This window comes from Mesoplodon densirostris, chromosome 13 (assembly GCF_025265405.1).
Source record: "Mesoplodon densirostris isolate mMesDen1 chromosome 13, mMesDen1 primary haplotype, whole genome shotgun sequence".
Taxonomy (NCBI): Eukaryota; Metazoa; Chordata; class Mammalia; order Artiodactyla; family Ziphiidae; genus Mesoplodon; species Mesoplodon densirostris.
In genome coordinates this window covers 61736717-61755255 of record NC_082673.1, presented here as the reverse complement: position 1 = coordinate 61755255, position 18539 = coordinate 61736717, and the positions used below count along the sequence as shown (strand labels likewise).

At 43.1% G+C, this 18539-nt stretch overlaps 1 protein-coding gene across 3 annotated transcripts in view; it reads left to right on the top strand.

Moving 5' to 3' along the window:
• The first annotated feature begins 133 nt into the window (after nucleotides 1–133).
• DPYS (dihydropyrimidinase) overlaps nucleotides 134–18539 on the top strand; it is a 146779-nt gene continuing 128373 nt past the window's right edge. For all 3 annotated transcript variants that reach the window (XR_009534064.1, XM_060115494.1, XM_060115493.1), the window contains exons 1-2: nucleotides 134–459; nucleotides 14992–15150. Coding sequence is in view for 2 of the 3 variants with exons in the window: in XM_060115494.1 (XP_059971477.1) it covers nucleotides 196–459; nucleotides 14992–15150 (423 nt within the window). In the remaining variant the exon portion in view is untranslated. The remainder of the gene's footprint in view (nucleotides 460–14991; nucleotides 15151–18539) is intronic.

Below are 18539 nucleotides of genomic sequence, written 5' to 3'. Positions count from 1 at the left end.
CGGCAGAACTTTCAGGTCTGAAGCCAGCTGACCTCCGGGTCCGCCCCAGCCTTTCGCGCAAGCCCAGACCCCGGGGGTGGAGCCGCTCTTCCCCCACCCCCTCACAGCGGGTCCTTGTTAAACCCGGAGCCGGGCCCGGGCGTCCTCCCCGTGCACCTGGAAGGAGGGCGGCCCGCAGCGCGTGCGGCCCTCGCCATGGCGGCGCCGTCGCGGCTCCTGATCCGCGGGGGGCGCGTGGTCAACGAAGACTCCTCGCAGGTGGCCGACGTGCTGGTGGAGGACGGCGTGGTGCGGGCGCTAGGGCGCGACCTGCTGCCGCCTGGGGACGCGCCGGCCGGGCTGCGGGTCCTAGACGCCGCCGGTAAGCTGGTCTTGCCCGGCGGCATCGACACGCACACGCACATGCAGTTCCCCTTCATGGGCTCGCGGTCCGTGGACGACTTCTACCAGGGCACCAAGGTACACGCCTCGCCGCATCTTGCACCCCGGGACGCCCGCCGAGCCCTCGGCCGCCTCTGAGGCTGCCCCCCCGGGGTCTGGCTGGGCCGGCTCGCGCCGCGCGGGGGGCTGAGGGGGCGGGAGCGAGCCGCGGAGACCCGAGCGGGGTCAAGGCGCCCACGCTGAGCTTCCTTCTTCTAGGTGGCCCTCCTCGGTGGCATCAGCCCGGCTTTGGCCAAGCCGGGCGCCCCCTACTCTCTTCGGGTAATTGGCAGGTTTACGGCAGCCTATTCCCGCACCCTCGTTTCTCTGCACCCCTCCCCCCGAACCCCTCTTTTTCGCTGGGTGTTCTGTGGAAGTCCACAAGTCCTCTATAAAATCGATAGACTTTTTTTTTTTTTTTTTTGCGGTACGCGGGCCTCTCACTGCTGTGGCCTCTCCCGTTGCGGAGCACAGGCTCCGGACGCGCAGGCTCAGCGGCCATGGCTCACGGGACTAGCCGCTCCGCGGCATGTGGGATCTTCCCGGACCGGGGCACGAACCCGTGTCCCGTGCATCGGCAGGCGGACTCTCAACCACTGCGCCACCAGGGAAGCCCCGATAGACTCTTTTAAGTCGACACTCCCAGCCGTTTGTCCCCATCATCCATCCCCAGCCCAAACCGAGTGGAAAATCCATTCACCTACAAGTTACTGCCGTCACTCAAACGTTGGCAGTGCGCAGAGGGTGATAGTGATGAGCCCACGCGTCCACAGTCTTTGCTTCCGCCCAGCAGCCGAAAAAGTGCGACGTGGACAAGGGTTTCCAAGAGAACTGTTGCAGAAATGGTCTCCCAGCGCTCGCACTTGACGTGTCCCCACCACTTCTCCGACGTGCTTGCCCCGGGGACATTAAACACAGACCCTGATTCTTGCTGTTTGAGCACTTGCATCTTTACTGATGGTGTAGGAGGATCAGATCACAGGTCCCCAGGTGAGGGAGGCTTGGGTGTCTCTAGACACAAAGGCCTAGAGGCTCAGTCTATGAAAAGAACCTTAAACGGATCTTCAGAGTTCCCGAAACCAAGATCAGGAGATGAACAGGGCAGCCTTACAGGGACATAAAGTTAAAACTGCCCGCAGCACTTTGGCTGCAGCCAAACCTACACCCTCCTTGAGGCTTGCGTTTGGGGATGTGGTGGGAGAAACGGCTCCTTGCAAAGTGGAAGTATCAATATCCTTAAGGTCTAAGCTGTCACTCCCGGATGCGCGGGTTTTTCCTGGTGGGCCACGCCCTGGTGTGTGTGAAACAGATCGGGCTGTTTAGTGCGGATACAGGCTACAAACACTTTCAGAGCAGTTTTGAGGATATATCCGTTACCCAACCAATTTCTAACAGTTTTACTCGCCCTACACCTCTCTCCCTCCACGTTCCCCAGTCCTCTAGGATAGACCGGAATGTTTCACAGAAAAAAGAACCATCTGACCCAGAGAGAGGGGTCTGGGGCAGGCTGCTGACGCCAATATTTGCAAAGCGTCCTTCTAGTTACTAATTATTAACCGTTACCATCAGGACAATGGTCAAAGTCGTTTGTAGGAAGGATCGTTATCTGTTGTGAAGAGTATTCATTTTTCTCTCTTGCTAAAACGTGAAATTTGCTAAATTTCAATGAATTTATGTTGACATTTAAAATACGTTTTTTAGATATCCAAGCTATACACGATTATAGACAATTGGAAAAAAATAATAGGAAAGTAGAAAGAGGAAAAGTATTACCCATAATCTCCCAGTCAGTGACAACCAATGTTTTGGTGTATTGTCTTTATGGTTTTCATATGCTTTATTTTACATAATTGAGGCTGTATTGTGCATGTGTGTATGAATGTGTGTACCTGTATTATAAAAGTTTTGTAACCTGTTGTATTCAGTTATAGTACACGCACTTTCTGTTATCACAGACTCGTCATTCACTAAGTGCATTGCTGATGGCAGGGCATTCCATTGACACCCCCATTTGCCAAGTGGGGACCCGCTGCTATGGCTGACCATCAGTCACCAGGCCCACTAGCATTATTCCCCCTCATTATTTCCCCTTCTCTGATCAGGGTTCCAGATGAAGCAGCCAAGAAGAGGGGTTAGAATGTTGCCAGGGCAGGACATTCCTTCTCATTCTCAAGCTTATCTGTGCATGCCCCAAGACCCTGGGTGGTGGTTCTTAGTTTTCTATCTGTTCTTGGCCATTCTGGGATTCCAGTGTGGAGAGATTTACGATTCCATACTTAGAAGGCAGGTTTTTGTAGCATATTATGTATAGTCTGTTCTCACCATTTGAAAGAACTTACTCACCAGTTGATTCTCTAGGCGTTTCTGTACTTAAAGGTTGTCAAAATATTAAAGGAAAACGTGTTTTTCATGAGCCTAGGATCACAAGCAGAAAAATGATATGGTCCGAGATAAGGTCAAAGATTTAGCAAAGACTAAATTCACGTGGAACATTAAACAGTACTCACAAAACGGCAAAGTTGCAAAAGTCTACTGAAAAATTGGTTGGTTGAATCCCAGGACATCCCCATCCCACAAACAGATGAGGCTACGTAAAATGGAACCAGCCAGGTAAATACAGATAAACATGAGCATTAAAGTATTGGCCTGAGTTCTGAAAGAAGGGCATTGTGGAGTTATTTTGTCCTCTTTTCTAGAGTCTTCACGATAATTCCCAAGGCAGTGTTGATGGAGTTTCTGGTTTGGGGAAACAGGGACAAAGAAGTCTTTTGTAAATGCTCCTCATATTATATACCAAACTTGAAAAACATCTTATGAATACTGTTAAGTAACATTTACTTTATCAAGTCCGTGCTACGTACTAGATACTGTGCTAAGCTGTGCATTGTCTTCCGACAATCCCAGGTGCCATTGTATACTCTTTGCAGTTGAAGAAACTGAAACTTAAGTCATTTGTCCAAGGTCGCACACCTGGTAAGTGGCAGAGTGGCTCTTCAAATTCAGGACTGCCTGCCATCCCTAGAGCTCTTACCTACTAGGTTCTCTTCCTTTCTGAAATGATGATTGAAAAAAAGTGTAATGTTTAGATTCGTCAGAATGGCAGTAGGTAGATGAAAAAGCTGTAAATGTAAAGGTGTGTGTTACTGTGAGATGTCTTTTGTCAAAGACAGAGCAAAGTCATCTTTCAGAAATACACTAGCCCTTCTTTACCTTCCCGCCACTGGAGGCAGTTAAGGTTGTCAAAATAAATACACATCTCACGGTGTGGGTTTGTGAGACATTTATACATGCATTTATAGCCACATCATCCCTAAGGCTACAGAACTGGGTACCTTAAGTACAGAAAGCCATAAAGTAAGAACGATATATCATGCTTTCAGGAGATGGGCCCCAAAAGGTTAGACCAACAGCTGTGTGCTTCCTGCAAGCATAATGCTAATCATTTATAATATCTGACAAACAGTAGGGATACTATTTGTGGTGTTCTATGTATCGATCACTAGATTGTGATGGACCCCAGTTTTAAAAATGAAATATAGGTCAACCAAAGGTTGCATATTTTGGAAATCTAATTCATGTCAGAGGTAGGTTTAAAGCTTATAATTGATTTACTTAATTACAGGTAAAAGCTTTCCATCTGATGTAAGTAATGGAAATAGCGTTCTGCTTTAAAGAAATCATATTTCATTTTGTTGGTCTAGACTAGATGTACAGTGGTCTTCCAGTAATTCAGTATCCATCGTGAAAGACAATGGGACTTTTTTATTCAAATGGGTATTGAAAGTTAGATAAACTTGAAGGAAATATGACTTTGCTTTTACTACATCCTGTGATAAGAGAATGAATTAAAAGAACTTGGCCAGTCTTCAAATATATGTATTTGTATTCAGACATAGATACAGCTTGGAGTGGGTGGACTCACATTAAAAACCTGGCAGCATCAGTAGCTGGCAAAAGGATCTTTTTTTTTTTTTAATTGAGAAAATGCAGAACACTTTTTTTGTAAAGGACAAAAAGTCCTCAAAATTATCAAGAGAGAAGATTATACTTTGCTCTGGAACATTTTGGTAGAATGCCATGGAGGTGATTACTTATAATAAGGCAGTGGAAGATATATGATTAAGCACATATTTATGGTTGTATTTATAGAGCTTCCTCACCTGGTAGAAGAGCTGTGATTCAGAGAGCTTGGTTACAAACCGAATCCCTTTTTCCATTTCTTGCTGGAGCTCCAGGATGGTTTCAGAAGCTGTGCATGCTGACTGCATGACCTTGGGCAAGTCACTTCCTCTACGGGTGTTGTCAGCATTTCCATATCTGTAAAACAAGGCAATAGTTCGAACATCTCGGATTAAATTTTTTTTTAAGTAATGAAAAATACATATATTTATCATTCAGGAAAATGCTGGAGCATTATATTCGCTTATCATACATAGTTGAATGAAGACACTGCTTTTTTTTTAAAAAAAAAGGAAAATACAGAAGAGTATAAAGAAAAATAATACCTAAATCATCTATAATTTCAACATTTTGCTTTTAACATTTTCCTTTCAGATTTTTCTTTTTGGGGGCACATATAATCATTTTTCCTTCTACTAAATGGTGCATACACTTTGGAATCAGCCTTGTTCGTTAAACCTTTTCCCCACGGCCTTCACTGTTGTCAGAGAACGTGATTTCTGTGGCCTGTTGACTTCTCCGAGGCTGAGTTCCAGATCTTTCTCTCTGGTCTTGTATCTCTTCTGCATCAAGCTTCCATTTCTGCCCATCTGACAATGAATGTCCCACAGGCGCCTCAAACTTCAAGTGCCCAAGTTTATCCTTCTCTTCAAGTGCTCAACCCATTTTTCATCCTCTGTTTCCCCAACTGTTAACAGCTCCACCCTCATCTTGTTCGTGTTGGACATTTTGGTGGTTTCCAGCTTTTTTGGCTTGTGCATAACAATGTTGTGATGTAATTCATCACTCAGATTCCTGATGATTGACGTAGAAATTGCCCCTCAGGGTGAAATGCCTGGGCCAGTGAGTTTTAGATCCATCCTAAAGGAGTCTAACACATACATCCAGATTGCCCTTCCGTTTATGCCCCCCTCCCAGCAATACATCCTAATTCCCATCTCACTGCATCCTAGCTAATTATGGATATTGACTTTTTAAAAAATCTATGCTAATTTAATAGGGAAAACATAGAATTTCTTAATTTTTTTAAACAAGTATTTCTTTAATTGCTTGTAAGGCTGAGCTTTGAACATTCTTGTATTAATAACTTCCATGTTCCAGCTGTAAGAGTGTATAATTCTGTGATTTCCTTCAGTGGCTATTTACTGATTACAAAGTTAATCTTTGCACTAATCAGAGGAAGAAAATAAAACCATCTCAAAGATTAATTTGAAGCCACTTGACATTAAATAGGGCTTTGGCCCTATTGAAGGTATTGTGTGTTAGGAATCCTTTCACTGAATTTTACAGAATCTGGGACTTGCCTTCTTTCAGTTTTCATACTTGAGTTTTGCATGCTTTTCACTTCCACTGCTTGTTTTCTCCCTCATTTATCTGGACTGCATGCCTTCAGTGTCTGACAGAGGTAGTCAGGATTCAAGGTTTCCTTGACGTTGCTGTCGGGAAAGAAAAATTTTTCCTCTAACCTCTTATGTTTAGTTTTTGGGGGCCCACAAATTAAACTGACAAAAGACAGATTCACAAGAGAAAAGACAGATTTTTAAAATTCATGTACATTCAGTGCAAGTTCACCGAAAAATGTGCTTCAAGGAGGCGGTTAGAATTTGGGGCTTCTGTATCACCTTAACAAGGGAAAGGGAGCGGAAGAAGGGCACTTATGGAAAAACAAATGACTTTTAGGAAAGACCAGTGGGTTCTTAGGGGAATAGCTGGAGATACGATAGTTCATGACGAGGTTTATTTAGGTGCAGTGCAGGCTTCTAGTCTCAGGGGGTAAGAGTCATCTTCCTGGAAAGGCATTTATGACAATTCAGTTCTTTTGAAAAGCTCTGCTTTTAGGCAGGTAAGGGAGTTCAGGGAAAAAATGCCTATTCTCAAATGCCTGCAGCTCAAAATGATTTTTATGCCACAGTGACACATTCTGGACCTTGTCATTGCCACCTAATATGGAATAACCTTAAGCTAAGGAATTTTCAAGTTGATAGTTATGTTCCATGAATTCAGTCAACAAATAGTTCTTGGAAACCCACTATGTGCCAGGCATTATGGTTGGGGTTATAGAGATGAAAACTGTGGTCTTTGCTCGCAATGGCAGACAGACTGGAGGTATATGGGGTTCTAATTTATCTTGGCTTTAATAATAAATTATGTACAGTGGACTTGTGGACTTGTAGACTTAACTTGGAAAATTTATGACTATTTTTGAGTGAACAGGTTTTGACCTGGCGTTTTCCCTTGTGCTTGGTCACCATTCATAATTGCTGGCGTCGCTGGGCTGCCTTTCCAATAAGTGAGCCTCTGCCACTCCCCAGAGCCTTCTTTCTCCTCAACACCGTCTTGTGCTTTTATTCAGATGTCACGTAACAGTTGAGGGAGGACACTGCAATTTTTCTGTTATGTTTCATTGCATCTAATAGAGGAATTTCATGTTATAGTGATAGTCATGAGTTCCTGAGCCCTGAGGATCTGTTCACACGTAAAAGCTTAAAATAACACAAACCATAATCTTTTCTTAAAAACAGGAAATTATTGGAGGCACAGATACAGAAATAGACTATAATTCTGTTTTGTTAAAAGTCCTGGTTAATGCTGATTAGGTAATGGGCTTGGGACAAAACTGAGCATTCAGCTTTCAAGTGTGCTCAGAGTCTACGTTCTACAGTAACATTTTCATAGAAGGATTTCAGAAACCACACAGCCAGGGCTAGCAATATTTTCGAGAAACGAAATCTCATATGAATATGCAACTTGCGCAGCTTTACCACTTTGCTGTTGGAAAAGTGAACCATCTTAATTCTTCCATCATAATTTCTGGGAGAAATTCATTGGTCTCTCTTCCTTTCTTCCTTAAACATTTAAAGAGTATTTATGTACCAGGCACTGTAACCAGCACAGGGCATATGGAGATGAAACTACATCAACTAAATCAGCATCTCTGGGGGACAGGATAAAAGTTCCCTAGACCATGCCAGTGTGCAGCCAGGGTTAAGAGTCACTGGACTAGGTAGAGAGGGGACAGGGAGAGAAGAGTATGGGCGACTTGTCTCTCTGAGGTGGAAAGGAACTCAGATCGTGCAGGGCTTTATGGGCTGTGTAATAATTGTTTTCTTCATCCTGAGAGCAGAGGGAAGTCAATAACAGATTGGAAGTGGCCCAGACTAACTGGTCTAGTCTAGTCAGAAGATGAGGGTGGCACAGGGCAACGGAGGTGCAGATGCAGGAAGTATGGAGACTCATGGAGTATGTAGGGGAGGGGATAGGTTGCTGATGGATTGGATTTGGGGATGTAGGGAAGGGAACAGGTAGACGTCAAGGGTGCCTCTCGAGTCTGTGGTTTGCACAGTGGGATGGGTGATGGTGTGATTAATGTTTCACATTTGGGGAGGCAAGGAGTGTGGAGAGGCACTGTGGAGGACATCTTTACAAAGCTGGATATGCTTCTAGAGTTGGAACGTAAACTGGGATCATGAAGTTTGTTTTCATAAGTCTTAGTGACTATGAGAAATCTGAAAATTCAGCCACGTGTTTTTCTCCCTAAGGCTCAAATGTACTTTTGGATTTCTTTTTGTTTTATTTGGGTAGAGCTGGTCCTCTGATAAATTTTAGTGAAACAAAGTCACTTGTTCTAGGATGAGCTTAGAAATGAAAATTCAGTGACCCCAGAAAAGGAAAGAAAATCCTTGGGATGCTTTCAATAATGATCTACAACCTAATACAGTCCTAAATAAAATCTCGTGTTCTGTCATATTATGACCCCACTGTTGGGTAAGAGTTTATCCCAATTTATGTTCTATCACGTTTTCACCTAAGACAGCACATGCTCTTTTCCCCTCAAGAGAAGGTTTTAGACAAATTGGAAGGTTTTCAAGGGAGAACAGCCAAAGTAATTAGGAGCCGAAAGAACTGATTTATGAGCCAAGATTAGAAAAGGCAAACGCATTTTGTTTGGCTAACTGACAAAGAAAGGAGAAGTCAATCAGCAATAAATACAAAGGAAACAATTAGGCTTTGTATAAAAATATGAAAGGAATTTCCACCCTTTACTGGTTCTCCGTCCCCTAAACTCTCTTCATTCTTCAAACGTTGATCCTGGTGAACATTTTGTGAAGTGAATCTAGAAGCATCTGATGTTAAAAGCAATTCAACGAATACTGAAAATATCCCAGGTGAGCTAGGAATGAGATGTTCTGATGAGTTGGTTTGCTGGATAAAGTTAATCATCCCATGGCTAACAAGTGTGTGGAGGCCAAGAAGCACTGATATGGGCCTTTCCTTGTAATAACTCTTTTAGGGGCGCATTATTTCCATGGCAGTTGTCGCAGTGATGAACATCACATGAGCTTAATAAAGTTGCGTCTCATTTGTGAATTTACAATTTATAATTTGATGGGACTTGTTTTGTTTTGGTATGGCTTTGGGTTTCCTAAATGCTTGATTCATTTTACCAACTTATGTCTTTCTCCAAGTAATGATTCACTGATGACTTGGGGCAACAGGCTGGAAGTCAGATCACACTAAATGGAAGGTCAGATAAGGGGGAGTGGCCTGCCTAGGGCTGAGGCCCAGAGTAGGCTAAATGTAAGACCTCCTGCTCAAAGCTGTATCCTCCTTCATGTTCCCAATGAGAATTTACCAGCTGTGAGAGCCTGGAGAGTCATTTGACCTCTCTGAGCCTCAGTATCCTCAACTGTAAAATAAGAAAAGCAGTTTCTACCTCTCAGGACTATAGCAAGGCTTCATTCAGTGAGCTAATGTGTGTAAGATGCTTAACCCAGGACTGGGCATTTGAACAAGCTCTTATTCCAAGAGGCAGCTACTTCCCGGGAGGGGCAGGTCTCCTTCACACCTCCTGGGGTCCCCTCTAATTGGGATTACAGAACTGCAGCTCTGGCACGTGGCTCCCTGGATCCAGTGGAAAGAAGGGAACATTTCAGATCTTGAAATAATAGTCAGGGATTTGAGATGACTTTGGGCAGCCCAGGGACCCTGGGTAACCAGAGAGAACCGAAGAGGCAGGAGGAAGAAAGAGGTTCAAAGGAGGCTGGGGCGCTGACAGTGCCCGGCCACTGTTTGCCAGGTCCCAGGGTAGTAGCCAGGATCCCTGCGGCAGGTGGATGGATAAAGCCCCAGGGGTTTGGAAAAAGACAGGTTCCGTTTTCAATCCATTGCCTAGGATTGGCCCAGGCTATCCTGTCCCAGGCACTATAGTTTTTCTAGATCTGGTCCCGTTTTGAGGGTGAGGAGAAGGAGGAAATTAGGGAGGAGAAACAGAACAAGAAGAAACCAAAGAAGACAAGTGGCTGCTCCTTTTCTGTTCGTTAGGGAGATAGAGCATCTGTGATAAATCCTTATTTATGGGCTTTTAAATGATAGCCCCAGGAATTTCAATTTGCTGTAGTTTAAAAAAAAAAAAAAGTGTCCATTTGACCATGACGTCTTCAGTCTCATAAGAGGCCCATCAAAGTTGAGCTACTTAATTTATATGGCATATACATGCATACCTGGATTTGTATCACATATATGTAAAATCCTTATTTTTTCTTCTTTTGAAAGTTAGGCTTTGTTATAGAAAATGTAGCAACTATTGAAAAGAAAATTTAACTAGAGGAAAATCAAAAGGATCTGTATTCGCTCCACCCAGAAACAGCCACTGGCTCAGACCTGCTTTGTTTTCTTGCTAAGGGCTGGTATGTTCTGGAGCATGTTGCCATGGCGTCTCTCTCTCCGGTTATTTCCGCTGACCTTGGCACCCCTCTGGCATCCCCTGCAAGGTGACTGCCACATCCTTCTCCTGCGTGTGAGTGCTCCTTTCAGCATCAGGGCTGCGCTTCTCTGTCTGCAAACACACGGAGTGGACGTGTGCCCGAGCACCTCACACTCAGGGTCCTCTGCACAGAATTCATGCTCCCTCCAAAGGCCAGACCGGCTGCCCTCCTCTGTCCCCTCGTCTGCCACCTCTCAGTCACTCCAGTCAGAATCAGCTCCTGGACTCCCGTCACCCCCGCAGCCAGCCACTGCCTTGCCTTCTTCTGGGAACCATTGCTTCACACATCCCAGTCATCTGCTTTTAAAGTACAGTTGGTTTACAGTAGTATGTTGGTTTCAGGTGTACAGCATAGTGAGTCAGTGTTTTTGCAGGTTATACTCCATTATAGGCTATTACAAGATAATGGGTATAATTCCCCGTGCTGTACAGTGTATCCTTGTTGCTTATCTGTTCTATACATAGTTGTTTGTATCTCTTAATCCCATACTTGTTTTCTTTTTTTTTTTTTTTTTTTGCGGTACGCGGGCCTCTCACTGTTGTGGCCTCTCCCGTTGCGGAGCACAGGCTCCGGATGCGCAGGCTCAGTGGCCATGGCTCACGGGCCCAGCCGCTCCGCGGCATGTGGCATCTTCCCGGACCGGGGCACGAACCCGTGTCCCCTGCATTGGCAGGCGGACTCTCAACCACTGCGCCACCAGGGAAGCCCTTGATCCCATACTTCTAATTTGTCCCTCCCCATCTTCCTTCTCTCCTTTGATAACCACAAGTGTGTGTTCTCTATCTGTGAGTCTGTTTCTCTTTTGCATGTACATTCTGCCCTTTACCACTTTTCTACTGATGCTTCCTCACGGACCCTTTTCTCAGAGTTTCCCCCGCTGCTGTCAACTGTTACTGAAAGCACTGGCTCTGGAGCACAATGACCTGGGTCCAGTCTTGCCTTTGTTATTCTCTAGCTGTGAGATGTGGGGAGTAATTTCATGGTGCTATTCTCAGTTTCCTCAACTCTAAAAAGGGGTTAACAATACGACCTGCTGCAGAGCTCATGAGATGGTTAAAGCACTTAGAACATCAGAATAGTTCCTGGCACATAATAAGCACTCACTACAAGTTAGATACTATTATCCTTATTGGCAACTGCACATTTATGTCCTAATGCTAATTCACATCCCAGCTTCCTCTGATCTGTTTCCTTCCTCTGAATTCCCAGGAGTCTTTTCCTCTTCTAGGGAGCTTAGCAATTTTAACTTCCCTTTAGCAATTCCTATACCACACTTACTATGGAAGTGTACTTGCTACCTATTATTACCATCTGATTATTTTATTATAATTGTTTGTGCATGTTTCTGTCTCCCCCTCTAGACGGTCTGATTATTTGTGTGTGTCTGATTATTACTGTGTCACATGGTGCAGTAACCAGGTGAACCACTGGGGGGTCCAGTTTCTTCCATTTAGTCCCTTAGTCCTTGCTCTGTGCAAAGATCAAGAAATGGACAGATCAAGAAATGGGCAATGTCAAAACACAAGAAACTGGTGATGTTGGTTGCTTCCTGGAAGTCAGAATTGGAGGGAAGACTTTTCATTGCATTGTGTGTAACAGCCCCCTCACTCCCTGTAATGGCTCACTTGGGTAGACATTTTTTTGGTAATAATTTTATTAAGATGTAATTGATATACAATACCAGTTAGCCATTTAGAATGTACAGTTTAATGTTCTTTCATATATTCACAGAGCTGTGCAACCATCACCACAATCAATTTTGGAACATTTTTATCTCCCCAGAAAGAACCCCATACCCTTTAGCTATCACCCCAACTTTCCCCAAACCCCCTGGCTCCAGGCAACCACTATTCTACTTACTGTCTCTATGGATTTATCTCTTCTGGACATTTCATATAAATGGAATCATATGATATGTGATCTTTTGTGACTGAATTCTTTCACTTAGCATCATGTTTTCAAGGTTCATCCAAGTTGTAGCAAGTGCATCAGAACCTCATTCCTTTTTATGGCCCAATAATACTCCATTGTATGAATATACCACATTTTGTTTATCCATTCATCAGTAGATGGGCATTTGGGTTGTTTCCACTTTTTGATTATTATGGATAATGCTGCTCTGAATATTTGTGTACAGGTTTTTGTGTGGATATGTTTTCATTTCTTTTGGGTATATACGTAGGAGTGGAATTGATGGGTCATTTGGTAACTCTATGAGGAACTGCCAAACTATTTTCCAAAGTGGTTGCATCATTTTATTTATATTTCTACGAGCACTGTATTTAGTTTCCCCACATCCTGCATGTGATAGACATTTAATATGGAAAGAATTGCTCTTTAAGCCTGATTTTCTAGTTCAGTAGACACTAAAAAAGTACTTTCTTCCAACACTTAAATTAACAGCACCTTCTATTAGAAGAATGCCCTTCAGCCTCAAGGGATATCTGTGAGAAGACATTTTAGAAGGAAGAAGGTGAGAAGGTTAATCTGCATTCAAATAAAAATATAGAGCCTAAGGAATTTTTTCTGGTATTGTCATTATACCAATAGGGATTTCTTAAGAAATGCAAATATGTATTTTTTTGCCATGCATAAGGCAATTGTTATCTAAAGATAAAGTACAGGATCCTGTATAAATAGATTTTTGAGACCAAAAAGAGTTGGAGTGGGACCAAGTGACTTAAGGAAAAATAAAAACCCATTGAAGTAAGCAAGAACGAGGAGATAGAATGGAGCTAATGTAGCAGCTGGGACCTTGGGAGCACTCGGCATGGCTGGGGGGCTGTGAGTGGGGGGGAAGGTGACAGGGGTGCAGACCTGGGAGGGAAGCTGGCGGCACTCCCTTCTTTGTTGTAACATGACCATGTTTCTGGTAGTGAGATGAGTCAATGTATGAAAAGTGGGGAAATGCCTGATTCTAAAGCAGTGGTGCAAAGGCTCATCACTCATTGTGGGCTGAAGCTTATGAAGCACTTAACCATGAGTCAAACACGGTATTAAGCACTTTATATACGTCACCCCAATTTAATCCTCCCAACAACCCTATGGTTCAGGTACAATTATTGTCCTCCTTTTACAGGTTAGGAATCAAAGGCACACAGAGTTTAAGAAATTGCTGTCTACACTCCCATGTTCATTGCAGGATTATTCACAATAGTCAAGATATAAATAAATTAATGTGTCCATCTATGAATCAGTGGATAAAGGAAATATGGTGTATGTATACAATGGAATATTATCCAGAAAGAGGGATGTCCTGCCATTTGTGACAAAGTGGATGGACCTTGAGGACATTGTGCTAAGTGAAAAAAGTCAGAGAAACACAAATATTATATGATCTCACTTATATGTGGAATCTAAAAAAGCCAAACTCAGAGCAACCAAGAGTAGAATGGTGGTTGCCAGGGGCTGGGGACAGGGCGCATGGGGGGAATGGGGAGCTGTTGATCAAAGGACACAGACTTCCAGTTATAAGATGAATAAGTTCTGAGGACCAAGTGTGCAGAATGTACAGAACAATACTGTACAAGGAAAGAAGGAAGGAACGATTTAAGGAAGGAAGGAAGGAGGGAAGGAAGCGGTTAAGGAATTGCTCCGAGTACCATACTGATAAGTGCTGAATCTGAGCTGTGCCCTGGAACCAATAAGCCTCTTAGGTCGGTGCCCTTAACCAGTGCACTAGTATATCCCTGCCTATGTTTTTTTTTTTTTTTTTTTTTCCACCTACATTTTCTGAACACAGCAGTTAAAAACACATTTAACCATCTTTTAATCTTAGTTTAAATAAAATCAAAGTCAGTAATTAGTCAAAGACATGATTTAATAACTTAATAGTTTTTAATCCAGTTGTAATGTAACATAGTGTAATATGCCAGGGAAAATAGGAGCTTCGAGGCAGATCGTGCAAGTCCTTGTAGATCATGTTAAAAAGATTAAACGCTATTCCAGAGGCAGTGAGAAGCATTCAGTTTTAAGCCTTGGAGTCAAGGGGTCACATCTGTGCTTTGGAATTTCCCCCTAATTGCAAAAAGGGGTTTGCATTGGAGGAAGTAAGAGCAAAACTGGGGACATGAAGATCAAGCTGAGGGGTGACTTTAGGACCAGAGCATTGGCGATGGATTAGAGGGGACAGCTGAGAATTAAGGAAAGATTAAGGAGTCACCAGTTGGTTGTGGGGAATGAAGGTGAGGTGGGAATCACGTGAGTCTCCCAGGAGTCTGTGTGCAACACAGTATAGTTAGAGATACAATTCACCAAGATTGATTCTAATGAAGTGGATTGTACAATGATGTTTTCTTGAGAAGAAAAATGTTTGAATCTTCTCCGTTTTTCCATTTTGGTTTTACTTTACAGCCTTCACTATTTTCTTTGGTCAAAGCCATTTTCATTTCATCAGACGTGTCATTCTTTTTGCAGAAGCAATTCCAGCTCTTTTAATACTTCAAACTTTAATTTATGGAACATCTATTCATGTCTTTCTAGATCTTTTAAACAGGCAGCATCTTTGTGCAATTTCCTGGACCCATCAAGTTTGCCCAAGTGCTTGTAAATGCATGTTGTTCAAGGAGATAAATGACTCAACTAGAAAACTGATGGCTAACGTGTTGAAACTCTTTTGTGATTCCAGGCTGCCCTGGCAGGAGGCACCACCATGATCATTGATTTTGCCATTCCTCACAAAGGCCACTCCCTCATCGAGGCCTTCGAGACCTGGCGAAGCTGGGCTGATCCCAAAGTCTGCTGTGACTACAGCCTTCATGTGGCGGTGACATGGTGGAGTGAGCAGGTGAACCACTGGGGGTTCCAGTTTTTTCCATTTAGTCCTTTAGTCCTTGCTCTTTGCAAAGATCAAGGAACAGGCAATGTCAAAACATAAGAAACTGGTGATGTTGGTTGCTTCCTGGAAGTCAGAGTTGGAGGGAAGACTTTTCACTGCATACTCTTTTGTACTGTTTGAATTTTGAATCTTGTGAGGTATTATCAATTTAGAAAACTAAAAAAAATTTTAAAGCGTAGGAAAGTGGTAGGATAAATCCCTTATACTCATTCACAAAAGACTTTCCTAATATTTAATTCATGAATTGTAAATACTTTAAATGTAATTTTTTCAAGTACTGGACTTCTCAACTTAACAATACAGGACACTTTTAAGCAGTCTTTACCCACAGATGAGAACTTTAGTTACAAATGTTTTTAATATCTGGGAAAAAATCAAGGAAGGGACGGACTGGGAATGTGTTCAAGGCCTTCTCCTCCCTGTGCACTGACCTGGTGCTCTTCTAACATCAACACCTGGTCAAAGCATTTCAAAGCAGAGCTTACACAACCTTCCGGATCTGCTAATTATTTAGGTCATGGCAGAAATGATCACATGATTCAGACAGAAAAGACAGTTTTGAGAGATGTTAAAATATGTTTATTTTTTTCCCCGTGAAAACGTGTATGTGTACTTTGGAAGAAACTTTTACTTGTGGTTTAAATCAATAACATGTTTTTCCACATTGAACTTAATTCAGAACTCGTTTTGCCAGAAAGGGCTCACGGGATGACTTTATTTGAAGTTACCATGTAACTTATGTCCCTCCTTCCTCCCAAAATTTGGACTTTAGACACCAAGTTAATATAAAACAAGGAATCAGTCTTTAACAGATAGTTCAGCAAACGTAATAGCAAGGTTTATAGTCCAGAGAAGAAGTTAATTTTTCCCCAGACACGCCATTCTAACTGAGGCATCTGATCTCTTTCGTGCTTTTAGGGTCTCCCTCCCTCCCTCCCTCCCTCCCTCCCGTCCTTCCTCTCTGTCTCCCTTCCTTCTTTCCCTTCTCCCTTCCTCCTTTCCTCCCTCTCTCATTTTATAAGATAGAGCAAAGGTGAAGATGTTTGCCCTTACCAGTGTTTCTCACACTTTAATATGCAAATGGTTACCTGGTGAATATTGTTAAAACACAGATTATGTGTAGTGAGTGTATTAGTCTGCTAGGGCTGCTGTAACAAAGAACTACAAACTGGGTGGCCGAAACAACAGAAGTGTATTGTCTCACAGTTCCGGAGGCTAAAAGTCTGAGATCAAGGCGTTGGCAGTGTTGGTTCCTTCTGAGCGCTGTGAGGAAGAATCTCTTTCATGCCTCTCACCAGCTTCTGGCGGTTTCCTGACAATCTCTGGTATTCTCTGATTTGTAGGAGCATCACCCGAATTTCTGCCATCATCTTTACATGATGTTCTCTCTGTGTGTGTGTGTGTGTGTGTGTGTCTAAATTTCCCCTTTTAACAAGGACACCAGTCTTCTTGGATTATGGTCCACCCTGCTGACCTCATCTTCATTAATTGCATCTGCAATGCTCCTATTTCCAAATGTTGACCTGAAACAAATAGACTGTTGGGTATTTCTCCAGCGAAAATGGGTTTATTTGGGATCAGCAGAGAATTGCGGTTCAGGGTCTTCAAGCTTGGCGAGCCACGTGCAAGTCCCCGCGGGGCAAGGGAAGGAGCAGGCTTTCATCGAGGGGGAAAGGAAGCTGGGAGGGCTGTAGTAAACAACGAGTCCGTGACTTTTCATTGGCTAAGACCTTGCCAAGAAAGGAGTCTTTTTTTTTTCCCCCCTGTGGTGACATGCAGGTGTGAGAGCTCCCCCTTCTGGTCTCCCGACATACGCTTAATTGAGGTTTCTATTTATTAATTTTTTACACAAGCGAGGTCACATTTGGTACTGGGGGTTAGGACTTCAACATATGAATCTGGGGGGGACACAGTCAACCCATTGCAGTAGGTCTGGGGCGGGGCCTGAGATTCTGCATTTCTAACAAGCTCCCAGGTGATGCTGATGGTGCGAGAACAATACAGTATAGTGAGACTTACCTGTGGATGAGGATGTGGATGACGAGGATGTGGATGACAGGGATGTGTAACGAGGTCACCTTCAGAAAGGCTCTTCTACTCAGGGAGGAATAGGTATTTCATCTGAGCAATGCGGATCATAACTCCCTTTGGGAACCCCATCGTGTGAATATTCCAACAATGTTTAAAGCATTTTTTTTCTGACTATAAAAACAATAGACTCATGGTAGAAGATATGAACTTATAAAGAAGCTTAAAAAAATGAGGCACACTATCCCAAGTCCTGCCCTTGCTGTTGTCACTTAATGGATCTTGGAACCCATTCCATCATTTCAGTGATGACCATTCTCAACATTTTGGTGTTTGCCGTTCCTTTTCATGCATTTATTCATCCAACAAAAAGCTATTGAGTGGCCACTATGGACCAGGCACTATTCTAGGATATAGTAATGGACAGACTGTACAAAGGCCCTGCTCTTACGGGGTGGAAATTCTAGAGGAGGAGGAAGGCCATCAACAAGTAACTATATTATATGCCAGGTGATAAAGCGCCATGGAGGTAAGTAAGGGAAATTAGTAAAGGAATAAATAGTGATGGAAGTGAGTAACTTAACATGTGATATTGTCATTTTTAACACTTTGCTGATTCAGTAGGGAAAAATTGCATTGTTTTATTTTGTACTTTAAAAAAAAATAAGTTTATTTATTTATTTATGGCTGCGTCGGGTCTTTGTTGCTGCACGCGGGCTTTCTCTACTTCTGGTGAGCGGGGGCTACTTTTCATTGCTCTGTGTGGGCTTCTCATTGCAGTGGCTTCTCCTGTTGTGGAGCACGGACTCTAGGCATGTGGGCTTCGGTAGTTGTGGCTCGCAGGCTCAGTAGTTGTGGCTCGTGGGCTCTAGAGCACAAGCTCAGCAGTTGTGGTGCACGGGCTTAGTTGCTCCGTGGCATGTGGGATCTTCCCGGATCGAACCCATGTCCCCTGCATTGGCAGGCAGATTCCCAACCACTGTGCAACCAGGGAAGTCCCTATTTTATACTTTTTAGCCAGTAGGAAGGTTAACGTTTTTTCCATGTTTATTAGTCATTTGTATTTACTGTTTGAACTGTAACATTTTTTACCTAGAATGTTAGGGTTTTTCTTATCAATTAGAAACAGCAATAACTCTTTTTAAATTTTTTATTAACTAAGAGCTATAATCCTATGCCTGTTTTATATTTTTATGTTTTGTCGTATATTTTTGTTTTATATTTTATGTTATATATATATTTGTATGTGTGTGTGTGGTTTTTTTTTTTAGCATGTAGAAATTCAAGCAATTTTATTTGATCGTCCTCTG